The sequence below is a fragment of the Notamacropus eugenii genome, chromosome 1 (assembly GCF_028372415.1).
Source record: "Notamacropus eugenii isolate mMacEug1 chromosome 1, mMacEug1.pri_v2, whole genome shotgun sequence".
Lineage (NCBI taxonomy): Eukaryota > Metazoa > Chordata > Mammalia > Diprotodontia > Macropodidae > Notamacropus > Notamacropus eugenii.
The window spans coordinates 146,608,673-146,634,433 of NC_092872.1; the positions used below are offsets into that span (position 1 = coordinate 146,608,673).

General features: G+C 35.0%; 1 protein-coding gene across 2 annotated transcripts in view; it reads left to right on the forward strand.

Annotated features, from left to right (window-relative positions):
- The window catches only part of VPS13C (vacuolar protein sorting 13 homolog C), a 188,637-nt gene that overhangs the window by 20,429 nt on the left and 142,447 nt on the right, over positions 1 to 25,761 (forward strand). For both annotated transcript variants that reach the window (XM_072616388.1, XM_072616396.1), the window contains exons 6-10: positions 10,776 to 10,885; positions 13,812 to 13,871; positions 17,878 to 17,937; positions 18,326 to 18,406; positions 21,420 to 21,483. In XM_072616388.1, the coding sequence (XP_072472489.1) occupies positions 10,776 to 10,885; positions 13,812 to 13,871; positions 17,878 to 17,937; positions 18,326 to 18,406; positions 21,420 to 21,483 (375 nt within the window). The remainder of the gene's footprint in view (positions 1 to 10,775; positions 10,886 to 13,811; positions 13,872 to 17,877; positions 17,938 to 18,325; positions 18,407 to 21,419; positions 21,484 to 25,761) is intronic.

Consider the following 25,761-nt stretch of genomic DNA (forward strand, 5'->3'; position numbering starts at 1 on the left):
TTCAGTTTTTGACTTTTTATTGCCTTTCCATGAGTTGTTTCTTTCAAATCGAGAAAAATTCTTTATGTGGTAAATATTTTTCATTGCTTTGGGGAAGAATAATAAGGTTGGAGTGAGAAGAAAATTTTATTTACAGAAAGAAGGCAACTAGGACTGGTAATAGACTGAAAAGTTTTTTCTTTCTTTGTTTCAAGTCAAGCCTAAGGTGGTGTTAGGTAGCAATTACTAACATGTGACATCATTTCTCTATATTTCTGTATTGAAAGAAGTCTTCTTAATTATAGAATGCTAAAGTAGTTGCCATACATTTTGGCCTGGAGTTGGTTGTCCAGAATTAAATAAAAGTGAATTTTTTTTGTTAGTGTGATTTCTTTTTCTAGCTCAGTCATAAAGTATTTAATGAAATGGGGAAAATGTGACATGAGATGGAATATGCTTGTTCATTAAGGATTTGTGTTCATTGTACCTACCTCATACGGTTGGTATGAGGAAAATGGGTTGTAGACTTTGAAAGCACTATGGAAATGTGACTTGTTATTCTTGGTATTAGTACTTTTGGTGCCAAGAATTTTCTCTTTTTACCATCAGCTGGTGAGGCAGTTGCATTGCCCAGTTGAAAGAGGGCTGGACTTTTAAGTCAGGAAAACCTGAGTTTATATCTTGCTTAACAGTTACTTAGCTGTTTGACCCTGGGACACTGAATTGCTTTCAGCTACAGTTTCCTTGAAGGAAGGTCATGATACTATCTACTTCATGTGGTTGTTGTGAAGATCAAATGAGATAATAAGTAAAGTGCTTTGTAAGATTTAAAGTGCTGTAAAAATGCTATTACTATTAAAATATTTAAGTACAGGTTTTCTTCAAATGCAAGAAAACCCTAAATTTTATTACTCTTAACTTTTTTGAAAAAATTGAATTTTTTCCTTTCAACTTTCTTTAACAACTTAGATTTTTTCGTCTATGAAGATAATTTATTTTTGTATGCTGTTTTCACTGTTTTTCCAAGTATAATAATATTTTGAAATCCTTTTTTTTGACAAGTGAATATGCCTATTCCTATACACATTCTTCCTAAATGACTTACTTTTGCTGTATTAGAATTAACTTCTGTCTTTGAGTACATTTTCTAAAGTACTCTGACTTGGTGTGATGAAAAGAGCACTAGTATTAATGTCAGGAAGGATTTGTGACCTGACTCTACTGTTTACTACCTGTGTCACCTTAAATATTTTTGAAATCAGGGATTCTTAACCTGGTGTTTTGCATTTTAAAAAACTGATAAATATATTTCAGTGTAATTGGTTTCCTTTGTAATACTAAGTATTTTTTTATGCATTTAAAGACATTATGATTAGATGAGTTCCATAGGCTTTACTAGGTTGCCAAAGGGCTCTATGATGGAAAATGTTAAAAACCTTTCATCTGAGGCCTCTTTCAGTTTTAACATTCTCTGATTCAGTGGAAGAAAGAATAACTTGGAAAACTTTGGAGTTCTATCCATTTTATATAACAGTGAACAAATCAAATGTATTTTTCCTATAGTCATAAGTATATTAATATTATAGCTGAAAATTCCTTTTATTCCTTTCTCACCTTCAAAAATATACCTCATACCCTGTAAATGATAAATGGTTGGAGGTTATAGTTTGTGGAGATTTTTAAGGAAAAAGATTTAATATTTCTACTGTGCTGTAAAGATGTGCATGTTAATTCACTTATCTTGGGATTGACATTTTAGTTGGCACTCTTAAAACACATATCTGTTCTACTTTTTATACATGCTTAGGGGCTTTTTTGGAATTAAGACTCCTATATGCTACAGCTCCTACAATTAAAACTTCTAATGCCTTTAAGTTGGGGAAAGGGAACATGAAGGCTGAGTGACTTAACCATTTAGGATGAAAGATAGTCATTTTGCATAAGCAGTTTGCCCTTATTAATAACATGTTGTTTTTTTCTTTCCTGTTTACCTTTTTATGCCTCTCTTTAGTCTCGTATTTGAAGATCACATTTTCTGCTGAGCTCTGGTTTTTTCATCAGGAAGGTTTGGAAGTCCCGTATTTCATTGAATGTCCATCTTCTCCCCTGAAAGATTATGTTCAGTTTCTCCAGGTAGTAGATCCTTGTTTGTAGTCCCAGCTTCTTTGCCTTATGGAATATTATATTCCATGCCTTCTGATCTTTTAGTGTAGAAGCTGCAAGGTCTTATGTAATCCTGACTGTGGTTCTGTGATATTAAAATTGTTTCTTTATGGCTGCTTGCAGTATTTTCTCTTTGACCTGTTGTAGTGCCAATGTGATATACACAGGGCCTATGCAGCCATGAATATGCCAACACAGTTCTGAATTACAAAATATAACAGACTCTCCACTTGGAAGACAGAACCGAAACATTTATTCAGACACCAGAAAGCCAAATCCATAGTAACAAAGAAATCTGTACACAATAACAATGCAGGGGACCTCACCATCCCCAAGCCTTCCCTCTGTTAGTCTTCCCACAAACAAGCTCCCTTAAACAAATCACAGACTCCTTTAAACAGAATCACAAACAAGCTCTCTCACTCATCCTAGCCAAACTGCTTTTCCCAGCTTTGACAGCTCTCTGACCAGCTTCCTCTCAGCTCTGCTCCAACTCTGCCTCTTCTTGTTCCACCCATTCAGCAAGCTCCTTCCACCACAGGCTTCATGTGACTCAAACTCATGTGACTCAAGGAGGTCACATGGGCCTATTAATGGATGAGAAAAATCTTCCCATTATGCAAAAATTTGTCACTTCCATTAAAAATATATTTGCAATACACCTGGTAATTTTGGAATTTGACTACAGCAAATCCTTGGTGTTTTTAATTTGGAATTTCTTTTAGGAGGTGATTGGTAGATTCTTTTGATGACTTTTTCCTTCTGCTTCTAGGACCTTAGGGCAATTTTCCTTTATGATTTCCTGAAAGTTGCTGTCCAGGCTCTTTTTTTCATCATGGTTTTCAGGTAGACCAATAATTTTTAAACTATCTCTTCTGGATCTATTTTCCACATCAGTTGTTTTACCAATGAGGTAGTTTACATTTTCTTCTATTTTTTCATTTTTTTGTTTGTATTTGACTGGTTCTTGATATCTCATAGAGTCATTAACTTCTACATGCCCAATTCTAATTTTTAACGAATTGTTTTCTTCTATTAGATTTTGTACCTTCTTTTACATTTGGCCCATTTTGTTTTAAAGAATTCTTCTCTTCAGTGAATTTTTGTACCTCCTTTTCCATTTGGCCAATCCTATTTTATAAGGAGTTATTTTCTTCAGTGTACTTTTTTCCATTTTGCCAGTTGTATTTTTTATTTTATTTTATTTTTTTAAAATTAATTTATTTAACTTTTAACATTCATTTTCACAAAATTTTGGGTTCCAAATTTTCTCCCCATTTGTCCCCTACCCCTACCCCAAAACACCAAGCATTCTAATTGCCCCTATCACCAATCTGCCCTCTCTTCTATCATCCCTCCCTTCCCTTGCCCCCATCTTCTCTTTTGTCCTGTAGGGCCAGATAACTTTCTATACCCCTTTACCTGTATTTCTTATTTCCTAGTAGCAAGAACAGTACTCGACAGTTGTTCCTAAAACTTTGAGTTCCAACTTCCCTTCATCCCTCCCTCCCCACCCATTCCCTTTGGAAGGCAAGCAATTCAATATAGGCCAGATCTGTGTAGTTCTGCAAATCACTTCCATAATAGTTGTGTTGTGTAAGACTAACTATATTTCCCTCCATCCTATCCTGCCCCCCATTGCTTCTATTCTCTCTTTTGATCCTGTCCCTCCCCAAGAGTGTTGACTTCAAATTGCTCCCTCCTCCTATTGCCCTTCCTTCCACCCTCCCCCCCCCACCCTGCTTCTCCCCTTCTCTCCCACTTTCCTGTATTGTAAGATAGGTTTTCATACCAAAATGAGTGTGCATTTTATTCCTTCCTTTAGTGGAATGTGATGAGAGTAAACTTCATGTTTTTCTCTCACCTCCTTTCTTTTTCCCTCCACTAAAAAGTCTTTTGCTTGCCTCTTTTATGAGAGACAATTTGCCCCATTCCATTTCTCCCTTTCTCCTCCCAATATATTTCTCTCTCACTCCTTAATTTCATTTTTTTAAGATATGATCCCATCCTATTCAATTCACTCTGTGGTCTCTGTCTCTGTGTGTGTGTGTGCATGTGTGTGTGTGTGTAATCCCACCCACTACCCAGATACTGAAAAGTTTCAAGAGTTACAAATATTGTCTTTCCATGTAGGAATGTAAACAGTTCAACTTTTATAAGTCCCTTATGACTTCTCTTTGCTGTTTACCTTTTCATGCTTCTCTTCATTCTTGTGTTTGAAAGTCAAATTTTCTTTTTAGCTCTGGTCTTTTCATCAAGAATGTTTGAAAGTCCCCAATTTCATTGAAAGACCATTTTTTCCCCTGAAGTATTATACTCAGTTTTGCTGGGTAGGTGATTTCTTGGTTTTAGTCCTAGTTCCTTTGACTTCTGGAATATGATATTCCATACCCTTCTATCCCTTAATGTAGAAGCTGCTAGATCTTGTGTTATCCTGATTGTATTTCCACAATACTTGAATTGTTTCTTTCTAGCTGCTTGCAATATTTTCTCCTTGACCAGGGAACTCTGGAATTTGGCCACAATGTTCCTAGGAGTTTCTGTTTTTGGATCTATTTCAGGCGGTGATTGGTGGATTCCTTGAATACTTATTTTGCCCTCTGGTTCTAGAATCTCAGGGCAGTTTTCCTTGATAATTTCATGAAAGATGGTGTGTAGGCTCTTTTTTTGATCATGGCTTTCAGATAGTCCCATAATTTTTAAATTGTCTGTCCTGGATCTATTTTCCAGGTCAGTTGTTTTTCCCATGAGATATTTCACATTATCTTCCATTTTTTCATTCTTTTGGTTTTGTTTTGTGATTTCTTGGTTTCTCATAAAGTCAATAGCTTCCATCTGATCCATTCTAATTTTGACCAGTTGTATTTTTTAAGAACTTGTTTTCTACAGTCAATTTTTGTCCTTCCTTTTCCAAGCTATTGACTCTCTCTTGCATACCTCTTTCTTTTACGCATTTTTCTTCTACTTCTCTTACTTGACTTTTAAAATCCTTCTAAAACTCTTCCAAGAAAACTTTTTGTACTTGAGACCAGTTCATACTCCCCCTTGAGATTTTTTGATGTGGGCATACTGACAATGTTGTTCTCTTCTGAATTTGTGCCTTGATCTACCCTGTCCCTGTAATAAGAATCTGTGGTCATTGTCTGTTTCTGATTTTTGCTCATGTTGTTTCCTGCCTTTTAAAGTTGAGCTCTCTTGCTGGAGAACTGATCCAAGCTTCTTGTGCTGGAAACCTAGGACCTGGTCACTGGCTTTGTGTTCTGGGTCCCACGTGCTAGTGGCTAGAAGCTATAGAGTCTGGCAGTTTATTTGATGCTGAGCTAGGGTCAGCAAGATTGGAGCTCTTGTGGTGGTGGTGGAGAGTTTGGTCCCTGGAGGACATCTGCTCGCTTGGCTTCTTTAAAGCACTGGAAGATTTGGCTACTGGAGGATGTTAGCCAGCCTTTAACTATGACTCCTGGAGTTGTGCTTTCTGGAGTTGTATTGATGTACCAGGAAATTTGGCTATTGGAGAATGCTGGTGCACCTGAACTGGTGTTTTCTGGTTCCCCTGCCTGTGCTGAGACCCTTGGGAGCTCCTGATATTGGTACTTACCTGCTCTATCACCCTGGTGCTCAGGATCTCCCACTAGTTTGCTGAGATGGGACTTGCCACTGCCTTGCTAGGATGCCTCCCATCCTGTATTGCTCCCCCTCCCCCAGAGCAAGAAGGGCCTTTCCCAAGGAAGCCAGGAGATAGAGATGGGAGAGCATTCTAGGAATGGGGGAACTGTCAGTGAAAATGTTCATGCAGAAGATAGAGTGTCGTCTTGTCGCAGAGTATGTGTAAAGGAGTAATAAGGTCTAATAAGACTGGAAACATAGAAAGGGGCCAAGTTGTAAGGGGCTTTGAAAGCCAAACAGAAGATTTATGTTTGATCCTATAGTAGGTAGCAGAGAGCCATTAGAGTTGATTGGATTGGGACTGTGTATGGCTTGGCCAGACTTGAACTTTTATAAGATCACTTTCAAAGTTGAATGAAGGATGGATTTGAGCGAGAGAGACTCGAGGCTGGGAGACTTCCTAGGAAGTTGTTGCGAAAGCTTAGGCATGAAGTGTTGAGGGCCTGCACTAGTATGGTGACAGTGTCAGATAAGACAAATGGTAGTATATGAGAGATATTATGAAAGTGAATTGATAGGACCTTGCAGTAGAATGGATATTGACGGTAGGGGTGGAAAGGTAGGGATAGGAAAGGGAGTGGGTAAGACAGAGTGAGAGAGAGAGGATAATACCTAGCTTGCAAGCTGTGACTAAACATAATTAATTTCTTTAGCTGATCCTTATGTGACCAGGACTCAAAGCCTTTTACTATCTTGGTTGCCCTCTGAATACTATCTACCTCACCAGTGTTCTTTAAACCCTGGCACCCAAAACTGAACACACTACTTCTGGTGAGGCATGATGAATACAATGGAACTAATGCCTTTCTATTCCTGGAAGGTATATCCCTCTTTATTCAGTTCCATATTGCATTAGTTTTTTTTGGCTGCCACATCATTTGGCTAATTCTGTGTTCCAGTATGTTACCTCTTCCTCCTAGTTTTCTGTCATTTGCAAATTAGATTGCCATATTATTTCTGCCTTTATCTAAGTCATTGATAAAACCATTAAATAGCATAGAGCCAAGCACAGCTCCCACTTCCACTTGTGACCTCTTGCCATATTGTTAATACTGTTCTTTGAGTCCAGCCATCTCTAACCAGTTTAGCTTTCACCTAATTGTATTATTGTTTAATCCATGTCTTTTCATCTTTTCCACAATAATTATATTAGTTTATCAAAAGCTTGACTAAAATCTAGGCAAACTGTATCCATATTGTTTAGTAATTCTGTCAAAAAAGGAATCAAGATGATCTTCTATTGATGAAGCCCTGATGGCCCTTTGTTGTCATTATTTTTCTTTCACCAACCATCTTTGTAATGATTATTCTGCAATAGCTTTTATGGACACTGAGAGGACAAGGGCCTCTTCATTAGAAACTCAGGTGAAAGAGTAGAGAATGATTGATGCCAAGGGTCTTTGAGATATAGAATAAAAGGGAAAACAGTGAGTTCATGGTGAATGACATCTCAGTAAAGTATGATTTGAAGTCTTCTCCGTAGAGGGATGACTGAAAATGGTAGTGTGCAGGTTTAGAGAGAAGGAAAGAGTTGTGAAATTCTTTTTTTTTTAATCTTATTTTTTGTTGATATATTTTTATATTACCTTCATACCAGAAAATATCCCCTTCCTCCTCCTTAATGCAGAGAAATGAATATTCCTTATAACAAAGATTTTAAAAGACAAAGGGAAAAAAAACCAGTTCAGTAAAATCAAACAACATATCTACCACGTCTAAGAATGTATGCAGTATTCCCTACCCCTAATCTCACACCTTTGAAAAGAGGGGAGGGAATTGCATTTTCTCCTCTCTTTTCCTGGGCCTAATTTAGTCAATATAGTTTGCATAATATTAGAAAAAATCCTTGTAGCTTAGTCATTTTTCTTGGTTTTTCAAAAATTCCATGTCCTAAGGGATAGAATCCACTCTCTTGAAAGAAATTGTTGTTGTTTTTGAATACTTAAATTATCTGAATTTCTGTATAATAGAATCAAAATTAGGTCTATGTCTTGCCGTTTTTTCATCTTTCACCATGCAGAAAGAAACAAAGTATAAAAAGATTTTGTTTAGAGAAGTTTGACTATCGTTGATGAAATTGGTAAAACGTTAGCCGTAGTTGATTTGCTGCTCTCTGGATTTTGCAAATTATACATTATAAAGAATATCTTAACTTCTAAATTGACAAAATAAAATTTATTCATCTTGTATTTAAGTGATAAAAATAGACCACAGGAATGTTTTTTTAAGAAGCTTTCTGAACTGAGATTATACTGAACTAACCTCTTTTTTTAGAAATAGATTAGTTCAGCATAATCTCATCTCAATTGTCTTGTTAAATGATATTGATTCAGTGAATTATATGTAAGTATATATTGTATATTGAATGAAAGGTAACTTTATTCAACAATCTTATTTTAAATACCTTGCATTTTGGTTATTGCTATCATGGGGATGCAGGCGTACACTCAGGGGAATTCATATATGGCTTGGAGAACTTTGTTTACAAGGACATCAAGCCGGGTGGGTATGCATGATTAATTATATTACTTTTTCTAATTACAAAAGTAAGCCCATTTTATGCTTGTATTTTTGGGCTAAAGTCCATTTTTTGAGGAGTTGCATTTTTGAATAGTATGGCAATATAATTTATAATTTCATTGATTTGGGAGTCTGCATTGTTGTTCCAATGTTATTTAAATAATTTTTGGAGTTTTAAAATCTTGGTTTATGGCTTTTGTTGTACTTTACAGGGAAATTATATTTTTAAGCTATTTTAATCCCATGTATGAAAATTTGGTTTTCCACAAAAGGCACATTGAGGGATGATAATTTGTTTTGCTGAAGTATTCACAGTAGTATTCTTTTATATAACAAACTCTCTAGGTGTATTGTAAATTAAAAATTACTGTATTAACATCTAGTTTATGTAAAACTTTTTAGAAATAAGTATGTAAAGTGAGGTACGTCTCTAAATTTGAATAATAAGGAAATATTTTGTCTTCATATTAAGATGATGTAGCTGAAATTACTGACCCAGCTGGAAATAGTCAACATTTGGTTTCATTGTGATAGATTAAACAGTTTATACAGCACTTGTCAGACCATTGAAGAAAATTGCTTTGAGCCACAGGCTTAGGACTAATGTTTCTTTTCTTTCAAATTTGTTTTATTTTTGAGGGGGCAGGGGGGAAGTCCAAGCATGATAGATGATCAACAGTAGGTCTAGATTGCATAGCTACTATTTTTAATATAGACTTGGTAGCATGATCATCTATAGTAGTTCAGTGCTTATGTGTAGAATTTGACAAGCGGTGAGCGTGTCTGACCTGGACCAGTGACAGTTCATTTGACCAGATTTTGCTAGGATATCAACTGAGCTTTGGATCTAGTTAATTCAGTGATATCATTTTAATATATACGAATACTATTAATAACGTTTGAGAAGTGTTGTTAATACACTGTGACCTGAGTGGGGCAATGCAAAAGCAAAACGTCATTAATTGAGATTCCACTTTTTTTTGGTGTCTTTTTAAAAATAAGCTTTCTTATGTTGAAAATTTTAGGCTGGCATTACTATTATTGATTGTGAAATAATAGGATAATTTTCCTAAAGGAGACACACTTGGGTATTTGGTTAAGTTTAAGAAATAATTCATATTGCATGCAAATTTTTTGGCACCATCAAATAAGTAGATGAATCATAAATTTGCCAGTGATTGTAGATTTACACACACTCTTAGACATCCCTTTCAGGCCCTGCCTCTTCTTTTTCATATTCAGCAGGTGCAGGAATATGAAGGAGGCAGGCAGAAACCTATGGGCAAAAAAGTCCAGTTATATTACTGCATATTTAAAATGTTTGATTCAGTAATTTAATTTTAATGGTTTGATATCTTGGTTTTAAAATGTAAGAAAAACTGTGCCACATATAACAAGGTAAAGCTAAGGTAATGATTTTAAACCTAAAGTAATGTTAGCTGACTTCTTTCTTTATATTGCTAGAATATGAATCTAAACCACATTAAAGAAAATTTGGGCCAGTATATTATAAAATAAATTTTAGTTTATGGTTTCTTTAAGGACTCAGTTTTGTGTTGTTTTTGTGCTCTATAGATGCTTCCTTGTCTTCTGAAGTTAGTAAGGAGTTAATACTGGTGAACAGTGTAATCAATAATAAATAATACTGCTAGCATTATATTCTTAGGAAATGATGAGAAATTTGATTTTCTTATTATGCTGCTGTGGCACCTACAGCAAAGATATATCAGCACCTTTCCCCAAAGATTCTTCATTGAATGTGTTAGGTTTCCAAATATTGCTAACATGTTCTAGTTAAAAGTGAAGTTACAAAAAACTGAGAGAACATTTTTAAAGGTTATTTCAGGTCAGTTTCAGGTGAATGTGCCTGCTAATTTTGTTTCTAGTTTCAAAGAGATTGTAAGATTGGTAGTAACTTGGTTTCAGAACTTTTATTTGTACATGGAATAGTAGAAGCTTGTTTTCACAGAGGTAAAAGGAGGATAGAAAGATTTGCCATCAAGAAGAAATCTGTCTTTTCCTTTTCTTTTTCTTTTCTGTCCAGTAGTCTAACTTGAATTCTATCCTTTTCTCACAAAAATGCTTCCACTGAGAAGGACGTAAACGTAAAAAGCACAAAAAGTATTTTAAGAAACCTTTTAAAGGTCTTGACCGCTCAAAAGGTAGGTACATGTAGCTTTTTATGATATATATTGTTTCAAATACATTGTTTTGTGGTTTATTTCTTTGAAGGCATTCACTAAAGTGTTATGTCAGTTTAAAAATTATGTCTAATTTGGGATTGATAATGCTTCTTAAAGATACAACAAAAAGCAGAAGATAAAAACCACCAGTGGTGTAAAAACTTTCTCTTCAAAATGTATTGACTTTTGCAAACATTGTGTATCTGGTATGTCAAATCCAAATATCAACTATTTAACTTAATTTAATGTTTCTCTGTTTTCTCATAGATAAGCCAAAGAAAGAAAAAAAGGATACATTTTTGGAAAAGCTGGCAACTCAGGTCATAAAAAATGTGCAAGTGAAAATCACAGATATTCATCTCAAATATGAAGATGACGTAAGCTTGTACTTTTGATAATAGTTTAAAATCAACAAATTCTTTGGCCCTACAAGTTAATATATATTGTTTTAAAGTAGGGTTACTAGGATGTGAACATTAAAAAAAAAAAGCCTGTTTTCTTTATGTAGTCAGCTCTTAATTTATCTATATGTGTGTTACATGTAGCAAATTTTTATTGGAATCTACTTGAACAAATTTTAATCCCAGATTAGTTTTCTTCTAATACTTTATATACTTATATGTCTTTTACCCCCTTGTCATTTGGTGAGTACTTAGAGAATGCATCTTTTATCCTTAATTTGACTAAGCAGAAGTGCTTCTGTGGGTAAATTTGCTACAAAATATCATATGCTGCACCCTAAGGTTAAACATGCAATTACTCTTTTATTCTGCTCGTTGATTGTGTTACTGCTGTCTTTCATTTACATAAAAGATGAAAACCTAGACTTATGTAATTTATAAGAAATTGTAAGAGATCTCTTCATCTATTCTTATAATTTTATAGATGGCACAGAGAAATCTCACAGTCAATTATTTGCAGACATGAATAGAACCTGGGACTTGTTCATATACCATGATTAGTTCAAACAGCCACTCTAAAGCAGAAGTTAAACTACGTAAATGGACTGACTGGTGTGACATAAGTAAATTTAGATATTTTATTGGTTTATTTTAGTGAATTCAGTAGCTGTTTTTCTGTGTGAGTTTTTCCCCTAGTTTGGATATGCCTCATGGTTGAATTTGTCTTAACTTTTACAAAGTTTATGACATATTGATAAATGTTACATTTCAGACAATGAAAACTTTCCTGAATATTTAATATAATATTTTAAAACTCAGCATGTATTTATAATATTTGTCTAAATTACCTTTGAAATGAATTTTAGATAACAAATGACTCAGAAAGCACAATTTAACATTTTCCAAATTCTTTTAAGGAAGACAGAAAGAAAGGAAGAAAATTTATTAAGTATCTACTATTTGTCAGGCACTGTGTTAATCACTTTGTGAATATTATCTCATTTAATCCTCAGAACAACTTGCAAAATAGATGCTATTATTATCTCCGTTTTTCCTTCTGAGGAAACGAAGCAGGACAAAGGTTAGGTGACTTGCCCAGGGTCTCACAGATAGTTTTGAGAGCAGATTTAAACTAAGATTTTCCTTACTCCAAACCCAGCATTCTATTCACCGAGCCACCTAGCTATACTTTCTATATATAAGTGAAATGTCATTATGAAGGCATGGAACCTGAATTTAAACACATAACCATTCACTTTCTAAGTAAAATTAGAGAGATATTTTATTACATGAAAGTAAAAACTAAATAAGAAAATGTATCTTAAGACACACGTTGGAAAACATTAGTCATGACTTTTAGGGCTTCTTTAAATAATACCTTGATATAGGATCTAACATAAAAGTGCAAAGACCTGACTTCTTTTCAGCCTTTTCTGATTTTAGATTCTTAAGATCTGATTCATTAGTATAATAAAAAGTACCATGGAGTATAAGAAGGAAAAATCCCTCAGTAGTTAATAAAAATGCAAGTATAATGACTGTAGTTTGAGTTAAAATGAAAGTTAAAGAAAATTAAGTGTATTTAAAGAAGAAAATGGTTTAGAAGAAATATCGAGTGGTAAATATTTTGTTTCACAAAAAGTTTTAATGAAGGATACAGGGGGTTGAATAATATGGTCTTTGATAGCACATGGATATATTTAAATTTCATTTAATCTTTTATACATAAATCCAATTACAATTGCAGGTCAAGCTAAATTTTAGTCTTCTGCTTGCAGTTGCACATGGATAAAATTCAGATATTCTGAAATTTATCCTGGGAATCAGAGGATAACGTGCTTTCCCCAGTTACTTAAAAAAGAAGTCATGTCTGATAACAGAATTCCATTTATTTTCAATTTTAAATGCTACTATTAAACTCTTAAGTGCTAGGAAGCATGTTTTATCATTTAACTTTTTATTTCTCCCTGTGTATAGCACAATGCTTTGGGCATTGTATATATTTAATAATAGTAATGATAATGTATGGTTAATAACAGACATATTTATATAATATAGATAATATTATGTGTGTGATGTATATGAAAAAATCTAGCAGAATGTTGTCAGAGATCCTTGTTGACAGGCAATGTGACATAGATGCAGCCTAGGAGTCAGTAGCACTTAGGTTCAAGTGTTGCCTCTGATGTACACTGTGTGATTTGGGCCAAGTGACAGTAAAAGGTTAACTTTTACTGTTCAAAGCAGCTTTGTAAGACTTTAAGTTGTAGAACATATCTGCTCTGGCAGGAGTGGCTTTCTTCACAGAGAATATAATACCAATATTAATAATAATATCAACTGGAATAAATTAGCATCCTTCATTATTTAGGATATTACACAATTGGATAACAAGTTTCATAATGTAAGACAGAATTTAAAGTACTCAAGCTCTAGAAACTATGAAGAAAACTGAGATTTTAGTTGCTTACATAAGTAAACATTGAGAAAGATGTTTAAGGTTCTTGAGACAAAAGTGTGGGTGATAAATGCCCTTCACTTACCTTAACTGGATTCAACACTGGACTCACAAACCTGGAGAATTGTGTTTTTTCTTCACCTCTATTTATAATATCCCACTCTGTACTTTAAAGGATTGAAGTATGGATTTCTCCCATCTCCTTACCACTTATAAATCTATAAAAGGTTGCCCTTTTTAGCGACTTCTTTGCAGATTTAAGCTTTGACCAGCAGGCTAGATGGTTAGGGAAAAATATATAATGGCTATGGATATGAACATATATCTATATATGTATATGTATGTGTGTGTATGTGTGTACATATATATGAGACACACACACATACTTGTTCTGTTTTGGAGTGTTGTGTATTTCACTGTACATTTCATTTTTTTCCCTGATAGGTCACTGATCCAAAGCAACCTCTTTCATTGGGAGTGACATTGGGAGAACTTAGTCTTTTGGTAATGTTGATTTTATTTCAGTAGTTTTTATGAAATGTATAAAGTATTATTATAAAGACAGAGAATGAATTATTTACAGCACTTGCATATTACTGTGACTATATTTATGTTTATGACCATTATCCTTTTACCGTCTGGAGTATTAAATGAAAAGTTCTGTCATGTTAATTCTATATTTTTTCTGAAAAATTGAGTTGACCTTTATAAATAGTACATTAATAAAAATAACAAAATTATCTGTTTTCAGTCTAAATCAATAACCAAGAATTTATTATGTACCTACTCTATATTATCTCTGGGGATACAAACTAAATGAAATAGTCCCTCAGGTTCCTAACATTCTACAATCAAAAACTAATTCTTAAAGTAAACTCTTTATAGCAACGAAGTTTATAACTTTGTGAGTGATTTGGAATCGTAGCATAATGCTACATTCAGAATTTCCCCTTTCAGTTTTTTTTTGTCTGATTTATCGAGACATTCAAATTATATGCCTTGATCTGAAGACATAGATTGGAAAGTATAAGCAAAAAACCCTCAACCACCACCACCAGTTGAATTGTTTTACAGGAAGTTTGTATTAAACTGGTTGACCTGTTAAGGAAAAGAAATTTTACCTTATTGGTTCTCAGTTTTAATTAATATATACAGGAAGTCTGAAAACTGTTACCTTTTCTATTTAATAGAGAAATCGATACTTTTATCTGAAAGAAAAAGCAAATCCACTCAGTATACATATGCTATCTACAATACCAGCAGATTTTTCAAAAAACAGAAACAGTTCTACAAATTCTACAGCTATCTTTAAAATTATGGCACTGATGTACAGATATTGAAAGACTTGTTAAATGTACTTGTGTTATGAACTTATGATTCATCAGTAGGTGATTTGTGATTCACAAAGATGTTTGCAGAATAGTGATCATTTTTAATACTCAATTCATAATTCAGGAATTTTAAGTGAATATTCAATAAATGTAATGTTTCCCGATGTTTTCTTCCTTCTCAGTTACTTTTCTATTCACTTCCTCATATTTTGCAGTGGTACATTTTCTTTGCAGTTATGTGTTTCCCTAGTTTGTAATTGTGAGCAGTATCAAGAGGGTTATGAAAAGGTATAAGGATTATGAAAAAAAACTTACTGTGATTAATTACATTCATATTTTTTAACTGTTTTTGTCTGGCTTTGAGTTGCCACCAAGGAAAAATTGTGCTTTTAGGCTAGACCTGGATTGATTCTGGGAGATTTCTGTGGTTTATCTAGTCACCATGAGAGTAATTTATGTACATAATATTTTGATTCTACTTATTTGTAAAATATCTTTTGAAAAGCAATTATATGAGTAGATTTGGTAAGTTTTGAATCTTTTTATTTTGTGCTAGAATTGTAAACGTCAGAGTTAGGCTTTAAAAGTCTGTTTCTCATTTAGCCTGCAAATTTATGCTATCAAACATTAGCTGAACCCTTTCACTTGGTCACCAACCCTTTGCTAATCTCTTCACTGAATTTCATCATGCAATGGCTGTTTGAAATCTTTTCCCTCCTTCTGAATCTGTCAGTCCAACATTTATATCCTTAGCAGGTGACCTTACCTCCTACTTATGCTTCACAATAACACTTCTCAGCCCTCACCCTTCTCATTTTTCCCCCTCTCTCAGAGGAATAACTGTCCACTACTTGTCCTCTTAATTCCTACCTTTCCCTATATTATATCCTCCTTCTTACATCATTATTCCCTCTCACACTTTCAGCCTCTTCATTTCCATGTACTTATAAAAAGTCTTTATATTAAAAAACATTTCCCTTTTTGACCTTCCTGCCGTTAAGCTTGATCTCTTTCTGTTGCCAGAAAGTATGGACTTTCACACTCATTGACTCCATTTCTTCACTACTTATTCATCTGTTAAGCACTTATTTCTGAATTTTATCCCTACCATGTTACCCAAATTGCTTTCACTAAGATCAGTAGTGACCCTTATAGCTAAACCCAATGCCTTTTTCTTAATTGTGCCATCATCCATGCCATTCAGCAACATTTTATAGTGTCATATCTTTTCTTCAAAACTCTTTCATTGGCTCCCATGACTCTGAATGGTCCTGATGTTTTTCCTGTCTCATTCCTCTCTGAGTAAGAAGGATACCTGGCTTGGCTCTTCCATCAGTTCTCCATGTGCATCTCTGGTGTGCAGTTTCCTTTTCTGAAAAATGAGGAACTGAATACAGCATGAACCAGAGGAAGATGTGATTGGAAACTATTTAGCAAAATAAATAAAAAGTACAATGAACATAAATAACATTAATGTGTGATTTTCTGAGTTGATAGGCAGCCTGCAGGGATCCTTATGCATAGTTGAATGCCTGCTGTTTCTACTGGAACTTGAAATACTGAACTAGGAGATTTCTAGGATCTCTCTTTCCAGTTCTGACATTCTCTGATTGTGAAATATTCATGAAGTTTGTACAGTCCTTAGTGTTCATAGACTCAGTCATAATAAATACTTTTTGGGCATAAGTATATACACATAAATTTAGATTCTATGCATTATTACAGCAAAAGTAGAGTAAGAACAGAGGATCCCTACGTTGGCAACTGAGGAGCCAGAAGCCATTTTTTTTTCCTTGGGTCATTGATAAAAAAAGTCATGGACCACATAATTCCAAAGCAAATTTAATTTTATTACTTTTTTCTCAGAGTACCAGAGTAATTTTATTGATTTGCTTTTAAAATTAAGACAGGAAACATAACATTATTTTAGTTGTATTAATAGAATATATTTCAGATCTGTATTATGGTAGAAAATAGGAAAGGAAAGAAAATTTGGAGATAGGAGAGACAGGTAGGTAGAAGGAGAGAGTGAGAGAAATAGAGAAAGACACAGAAGCATTTAGGAAGGAGAAACTATGCATTCATAATTCAGTTTGCCTGCAAGTGTGGAAACTATTTCAATGTTTGTTGAGAGCCCTGAGAGTTACATGTTTATTATATTTTAAACTGTTTTTCTATTTTTGAAAAAAATTACAGCAGTCTTGTGACATTTGTTTTACTTTATGTGACTGAGTTTGTTAGACACATGTCCAGAAGTTTGATTCTTGTTTACTTCAAGATGAGCACCCCTTCCAACCCCTCACTCTAGGTTAATCTTCCATCATATTTTTTCTTTCTAGTTTTTTTTCTCTTACTTTTATAAATCTATATAGGAAAGAAATATAGCCATGATTCTTTAGATTATTTTCTAAAGTAGTCTCTATCCTCTTTTGTTAAGATATAAAACCCTTTCTATATTGTATTTGTTGAACATAATAATATTTTTAGCTGTTTGTTTTTCAGATACCCAACCAAATAGTCAAATAAATATTATTTTCAGTAATGTAGTTAGTGATCCATCCATGGCCTCCCATCCTGTGTGATTATATACCCTCTAGATTAAAAAAAATTTCCATAATGTCATGTAAAATGTTTCACTTTCTGCTAAAGTTTAGAAGCATAGGTATCTTGAAAGTGACTCCTTTTCAGTGGAGAAGAAGCAATAACTGGTTCCTCTGTAAAGTAGGTAGTGGAGTTTCTCAGTTTTGTCTTCTTTGGGGCAGTAATAGCTTATTGTATTTTAGTTAATGCTAACAACTTTTTAAGGTCACGTTGTATGTGTTTTCATATGATCAACTGTTATTAAATCACCTCTTAGTACCTGTTTTGCAGGTAAAATTAAGTGAAGAAGTAAATCTTACTAAATTTTTCTCTCATAAAAATTTAAAAATATTCTGTGAATTATGAACTGGTTAAAATAGCTCAGGGTTAGATAGAAAATCCAACTATCTAATTTTCTGGGTTTTTTTTGTTTGTTTTTCTGTTCAGTGACAATAAAGTTATATCCTTTCAAAAAAGAATCAGTTTGTTATATTTTTTTTCAGGTTCCTTCATTTTGAGCAAAATATATTCATTTTTTGCATTTTAACATTCAGAATGTCTTTTCAGTTTCTAAGTTTGTCTTCCTTTTAAATTTTTAGACTGCTAATGAAAATTGGACTCCATGTATATTAAATGAAGCTGCAAAGATCATATACAAGGTAATGCTTGAGAGATGAATTTTCTCATTTTGTAATGTAGGAAAACTTATTTTGTCTCTTGACAATATCTTGGTTTAATAGAATGTGCGCTGAACTGAAAGCAGGAAATCTCAGTTCTACTCCTAGCTTTTTTACTCTTTCTGTGACTGAGATAACCACGTAACTTCTCAGGAGAGAAATGTAAAATGTATGTAAAATGTATTCAAATAGCTCCAAAGTTCTGTGTTCTTATAGTTCCTTCATATGGTGTTTTCCATGAAAGTTTTCTAAGTACAAATTGAGTAGAATATTTTAAATTTTCTTCTATACCTTTTTCAAGGATCAAGCAGTTATTGGGGAAGGACAATGTTTTAATCGTTGGTGATGTTAATCTTTTTTTCTTTTATAGCTTGTACGCCTTGATAGTCTTAGTGCCTATTGGAATGTAAACTGCAGTACATGTTACCAGGGATCCAAGGAACAGATATTGGTAATTAACTTTATGCATTATTGTCAAGATATATACTTAAAAACTTAAATGCATTAGTGATTCTCCGATCTCATTGAAGCCATATGAATCTTAACACATCTATGCCTCTTGTATGTTTGAGTGTCTTTGTTTGACAACCAGCCCAACTAAACACATCATTAATTTGGATTCAGAGTGCTAAATTTCTTGGCCTTAGTGCCTCACCATTCAAAGGGGTCATGATCTACATTGGTAAAGAGAGGACTTACAGTCTTAAGACTAAGTTTGATAAATATCCTTGACATTTGGAGGCCAATTTTGAAAGAAAGTAATAAAAAGTATTCATTTTGAAAAGTATTTAGTAATAGGATAACTTTTACTTAGAAACACTGATTAAAAAGTAAAGAAACAGCGTTGGGGGTTTTTATATCATAATTTCTATCTTCCAGTCTTAAAACAATTATTGTAAACAAAAATCATACTGTTTCAAGTCTGGGGTGGCTAACCTTGGTTAGATGTACAACTCAGTAAGATAACTAGCATGTTCACTACTATTTCCATAATTATTGAGGGAATAATTGAAAAATATAGTTTTATTGAGTACATATTTTATTTAGAACTGTTTACTTAATGGAAAAAGAATGGATTCTGTTCATGAATTGGTCTAAATTTTCTTTTACAGATAAGAATTAAACTTATACAGCCTCATTTTTCATATATTTATGCTCAAAAATTACCCTTTCAATTCTAAATCTGTGATCCTGTATGTCCTAATTGTAGTGGGGGCAAATAGGTGGTGCAGTGGGTAGAGCACCAGTCAGGAGGACTTGAGTTCAAATCTCACCTCAGACACTTGACATTCACTAACTGTGTGACCTTGGGCAAGGCACTTAATCCCAATATCCTCATCCTGGATCATCTCTAGTCATCCTGAAGAATATCTGGTCACTGGATTCAGATGGCTCTGGAGGAGAAGTGAGGCTGGTGACCTGCACAGCCCTCCCTCACTCAAAACAAAGTCTAGTGCAAATCATGTCATCATTTCTCTGATGGCATGATCTTCTTTGGCAATGAAGGATGAACACAATTGTAGTGACTGTGAAATGTTATTGGAGAACTTAATCTGTACTCTCTATCAATGCTTTTAAAATATAGTTCTTTAAATTCAAAGGAAAATTCTATTGTATTAATATTTTAAAATGTTCTCCTAAGTCTTTTTTAAAAATTATTTTGTTTCTAGTTTTCTACAATCACTTCCATATATCTTAGATTCTTTTCCCTTCCCTCCTCCTCCTTCCCCCCTCTCTCCCCACTCCCTCCCTGAGACAGCATGCAATCTTATATAGTTCTATACATACATTTCTATTAAATACATTTTCACCTTAGTCATGTTTCATAGAAGAATTAAAATGAATGGGAGAAACCATAAAACAAAACAAAACGTAACACATGAGAAAATGGTCTGCTTCATTCTGCGATCCAATTCCATAGTTCTTTATCTGAATGTGGAAGGCATTTTATCTTAAGAGACCATTGGGAATTTTTTAGGTCCTTGCATTGCTGTGAAGGACTAAGTCTACCAGAAAAATTCCTTGCACACCAAGGTTGTTGCTGTGTACAAAGTTCTCCTGCTTTTGCTTGTTTCACTCAGCATCAGTTCATATAAGTCCTTCTAGGCCTCTCTGAAGGTTTCCTGTTCATCATTTCTTATAGCGCAATAGTATTCCATTACATTCATATACCACAACTTGTTCAGCCATTCCTCAATTGATGGGCATCCCCTTGATTTCCAGTTTTTGGCCACCACAAAGAGAGCTGCTATAAATATTTTTGTACATGTGGGACCCTTTCCCATTTTTATGATCTCTTTGGGATACAGTCCTAGAAGCGACATTGCTGGGTCAAAGGGTATGCACATTTTTGTAGCCCGTTGGGCATAGTTCCAAATTGCTCTTTGGAATAGTTGGATCAGCTCACAGCTCCACCAACAATGAATTAATGTTCCAACTCTCCCACATCTTCTCCAACATTTATCATCTTCTGTCATGTTAGCCAATCTGTTAGGTGTGATGTGGTACCTCAGAGTTGTTTTGATTTGCATCTCTAATCAATAGTGATTTAGAACATTTTTTTCATATAACTGCAGATATCTTTAATTTCTTCTTCTGAAAACTCCTTGTTCATATCCTTTGACCATTTATCAATTGGGGAATGACTTGTATTCTTGTAAATTTGACTCAGTTCTCTATATATTTTAGACATGAGACCTTTATCACAGACACTAGTTCCAAAAATTCTTTCCCAGTTTTCTGCTTCCCTCTTAATCTTGGTTGCATTGGGTTTGTTTGTGCAAAAACTTTTCAATTTAACCTAATCAGAATTATCCATTTTGTACTTCATAATGTTCTCTATCTCTTGTTTGGCCAAAAATTTCGCCATTCTTCATAAATTTGACAAATATGCTATTCTTTGCTCCTCTAATTCGTTTATAGTATCAGTCTTTATACCTAGATCATATATCCATTTGGACTTTATTCTTGTGTGTGGTGTCAGGCATTGGTCTATGCCCACTTTCTGCTACACTGTTATCCAGTTTTCACAGTAGTTTTTTGTCAAACGGTGAGTTCTTATCCTAGAAGCTGGGTGTGCTCCTAAGTCTTTAAGATTATTTTAGAACAGCTTCTTTATTTCTTGAAACAAAATATGAATCTGCAAATTATTTTTGGCATTTGTCTCATTGCATTCCAAAAAGGAGAATAAAGTTCTAAATAAAAGTTCTAAAATAGGGAATGAGGAGTTATTATTCAGTTTTTAAGTTTAGAAAAAGTTCTATTTTCATCTTTTCTTCCTTTCATAATATATTGCATATATATGTGCATATATATATATATATATATATATATATATATATATATATATATATATATATATATATATATATATATATATATGACAGGGTATAAGATATACATGTACACACTCACGTATATGTTTATTTTGCTCTGATTTTTTTGAATTTTTTTCCTTTGGTTAGGATCATTTGAAAAGTGGAATCCTTTCCAGTAGTGGTAGCAGTGGCTCTTCCAACTATCAATATAGTAAGTAATACTTAAATTAATCTTGTAACCTTGCTAGAATGTGTGACTTTTTATTTTTCCTATATATCCTCTAAACATACTTATGGACAGTAGTTGAAGTAAAGTGAAGTGAAAAGCTAAGTTTTTTTTTCGTATCTTAGCTTTATAAAAATGGGTCAACATTTGGACATTAAAGTTTTGATATTGGATTAAAATTAATTATTAAGGAATAAGTCATTTTTTTTGATTAAAAGTTTTTTTCTAGTTACCTACTAGACAAAACACACTTTTTTTCCTTTAATAAAATTTTTTTACTGATCCTTTGCAAAAGGTTGTAGATGTCATTTCCCAGTGATAACTTCAATTAGCTCAACCCACTTAAACAAAGTAAACCATCTCATTGGTTGTGCATGACAATATAAATTGTAAGCCTTTCTCCACACTGATAATCTGCCATCTTTCTGCTAAAAGGAGGGAAGTACATTTCACTATCAGTTCTTTGTCATTAAGACTTAAATCTTTACTTTCTGTATTAATTGCCTAATAAATCCATTTATATAATGTTATGTTTTCTCCAGATAATAAATGACATAGTCTCTTCAATATAGCAATTTTTTCTTGGTGCTTAATAAACATTTAATTGAATTAACCTGAAGCAGTACCCTAGAACAACCTGTTGCTGAGCAATGGGACAGACCTTGAGGACTCATCTGCTCTTGTGTGCCCTGACTTCCCTCATTTCCCTCCCTGTTCTACAGTCTTGTCCCAAATAACTTACATTGTAGGACTTGAGTATCTTTCATTTGGGTCAGAAAGACCATGACTTAGGACCATCTAGGAGTTATGAGGCCTCCCTCTTAAAATGAGCAACTATGAACTCTACTTCAGTCCCAGGATTACCCAAGCTCTGAGCCTTTTGTATCCTAGGAATTCCCTGAATTGGAGATTAGCAACAAGGAAAATTGAGATAGTGAGAATTCTCCCTCTGGGCAAAGGGAAAGGTTAGTCAGATGGGAAGAGACTTGAGCCAGAGTCCCAAGTCTCCATCACTGAAAAACAGAAGAGAGTTCCCTGCCATAGAGGAGAAGACTCTCATATCAACACACCTGAGGAAAGAAGCTTCTTAGAAGTCCATCTGATTCTTTGGAAGTCTCTCTTTTTCGCAGGTAGGCTTTGTCTAGTTTGGGAACAGCGATCTACATGTAGAGAAAGAACAGGAGAGTGTGATCAGAGGGAAGCAGATGGGTCAGAGGACCAAAGATATCTGGAATGGAGAATCTGATGATGACATTTTAAGGCTAGTAATCCTATTAAAGGGAAAAAACTGGAGGAGAGGGTTATGGTAGCCAGTACCTGACCACTACTACAGTGTGTCTCCCAAAACCAACCCCCTGCCTAATACCCTTCCTCTATCTCTTTTTCCCCTTTCTCCACAGAGGATGTGGAGGTCACAGGGGGAGAAGGTCAGCTTTTAGGCAGAGAAACCAATTCCCACTACCTGATCCATTCCTAGTTTTTTGGAGGATGTTTGGAGGGGGTCAGTAATCCATTTTTTTCAGACACAGGCTTATTACAGTTGAGCAGCAGTGTAGCCAGATACTTGGGCTCAAATATAGCTCAGGAGCTGTAGATTCTACTTGTAGTCCTGAAGGTTTCTAAGACTCTTCTGGTGTTAGGGAGGACCAGAGAATGGGTCTACAACTGATGCCCTCCCTGCACTTCCCCCATCCCCCCAACTCACTGGGAACACTTGAAGCAAAGACCAGATGACCACTTCATAATAGAGAGGATTCTTGTTCAGGAATGGATTGTACTAGATGATTACTGGTGACGTTTCTAAGGTTTTCTGTTTTTGAAGACTAAAAGAGTACACCTAAAAGTAGACCCTGACAGACTCACTGTCTTTAATATAATCTCTTTTTAGCTTTGAGAAATAATATCTAACATCATACTATGTTGAATAACTTATCCTTTTGCTTTTTTAAAATGAAAAAATGCATTTGGTTTTCTCAATGTCAAGCTTGCCTTTAAAGAGGAAATCAGATCAGCCTTAAAGAGTTTATAAAAACTCTGAACTTTATTCAAATTTAACTATGTGGTAAATTATTTCATGAGTTTTCTATGAGTGAAAAATAACTAGTAAACAACCTTTTAAAAATGAAATTTTAGGGAGGGCGGAGCCAAGATGGCGGAGTAGAAACACACAAATACGCTAACTCCGAACCCACAGCCCATGAAATATCTGTAGTAAAGAGCTGCCAATAAATTCGGGAGCAGGAGAAGCCACATAATAGTGGAGCGGATAAGATTTCTCTTCCAGAGGGACCTGCAAACCTCTTGCAAAAGGTCCGTCGCACTGTGGATGCGGAGCCCAGCCCAGCCCTGCACTGGCCCTGGCACCAAGAGGAACAGATCCAAGCGGACTTCAGGGATGGGATCTCCAGCGGCCGCGAGGGTCCCTCCACCCACAGGTGACAGGGGTCGGTGAGAAGGTCTCTTTGGTGGGTCGAGAGGGGAGTGGGGTGCCCCCATACTCAGGCCTCCTCGGAAGGCAACAGCGGAGGCGGGAGCAGACCAGGGCTCCCCAAGCAGGCAGGAGCTCGGATCCATTGTTGAAGGTCTCTGCATAAACCCCCTGAGGGAACTGAGCCCGTGAGGTGGCCCTGCCCCCACCTGAGCACCTGAACTTAATCTCACACTGAATAGCAGCCCTGCCCCCACCCAAAGCATTGAGGCTGGGAAGCAGCATTTGATTCTCAGACCCCAAGCGCGGGCTGGGAGGATCCGGAGGTGAGGTGGGTGTGAGGAGAATATTCAGAGCTCAAGTCACTGGCTGGGAAAATGCCCAGAAAAGGGAAAAAAACCAAGACTATTGAGGGTTACTTTCTTGGTGAGGAGGTTTCTCCTCCCCTCCCTTCTGATGAGGAAGAGCGGTGCTCATCATCAGGGGAAGACACGGAAGTCAGTGCTTCTACATCCCAGCCCACTCAATGGGATCAGTTCTGGGAAAAGGTCTTAAAGAGCCCAAACAATTTTCAAAATCAAGTTGGAGAGGTGGAGGAAAAACTGGGAAGAGTAATAAAAGACTTTCAAGCAAAGTATGAACAACAAATCAGCACCCTGCTAAAGGAGACCCAAAAAAATGCGAAAGAAAATAACACCCTGAAAAATAGGCTAACTCAATTGTCAAAGAAGGTTCAAGAAGCCAATGAGGAGAAGAATGCTTTCAAAAGCAGAATTAGCCAAATGGAAAAGGAGGTTCAAAAGCTCACTGAAGAAAATAGTTCTTTCAAAATTAGAATGGAACAGATGGAGGCTAATGACTTTATGAGAAACCAAGAAATCACAAAACAAAACCAAAAGAATGAAAAAATGGAAGATAATGTGAAATATCTCATTGGAAAAACAACTGACCTGGAAAATAGATCCAGGAGAGACAATTTAAAAATTGTGGGCCTACCTGAAAGCCATGATCACAAAAAGAGCCTAGACATCATCTTTCATGAAATTATCAAGGAAAACTGCCCTGAGATTGTAGAACCAGAAGGCAAAATAAATATTGAAAGAATCCACCGATCACCACCTGAAAAGGATCCAAAAAGAGAAACTCCTAGGAATATTGTGGCCAAATTCCAGAATTCCCTGGTCAAGGAGAAAATATTGCAAGCAGCTAGAAAGAAACAATTCAAGTACTGTGGAAATACAATCAGGATAACACAAGATCTAGCAGCTTCTACATTAAGGGATCGAAGGGCATGGAATAGGATATTCCAGAAGTCAAAGGAATTAGGACTAAAACCAAGAATCACCTACCCAGCAAAACTGAGTATAATACTTCAGGGGAAGAAATGGTCTTTCAACGAAATTGGGGACTTTCAAGCATTCTTGATGAAAAGACCAGAGCTGAAAAGAAAATTTGACTTTCAAACACAAGAATAAAGAGAAGCATGAAAAGGTAAACAGCAAAGAGAAGTCATAAGGGACTTATAAAAGTTGAACTGTTTACATCCCTACATGGAAAGACAATATTAGTAACTCTTGAAACTTTTCAGTATCTGGGTACTTGGTGGGATTACACACACACACATGCACACGCACACACTCATAGAGACAGAGTGCACAGAGTGAATTGAATAGGATGGGATCATATCTTAAAAAAAAAAAATGAAATCAAGCAGTGAGAGAGAAATATACTGGGAGGAGAAAGCGAGAAATGAAATGGGGCAAATTATCTCTCATAAAAGAGGCAAGCAAAAGATTTTTTTTTAGTTTGGGGAAAAAGAGGGGAGGTGAGAGAAA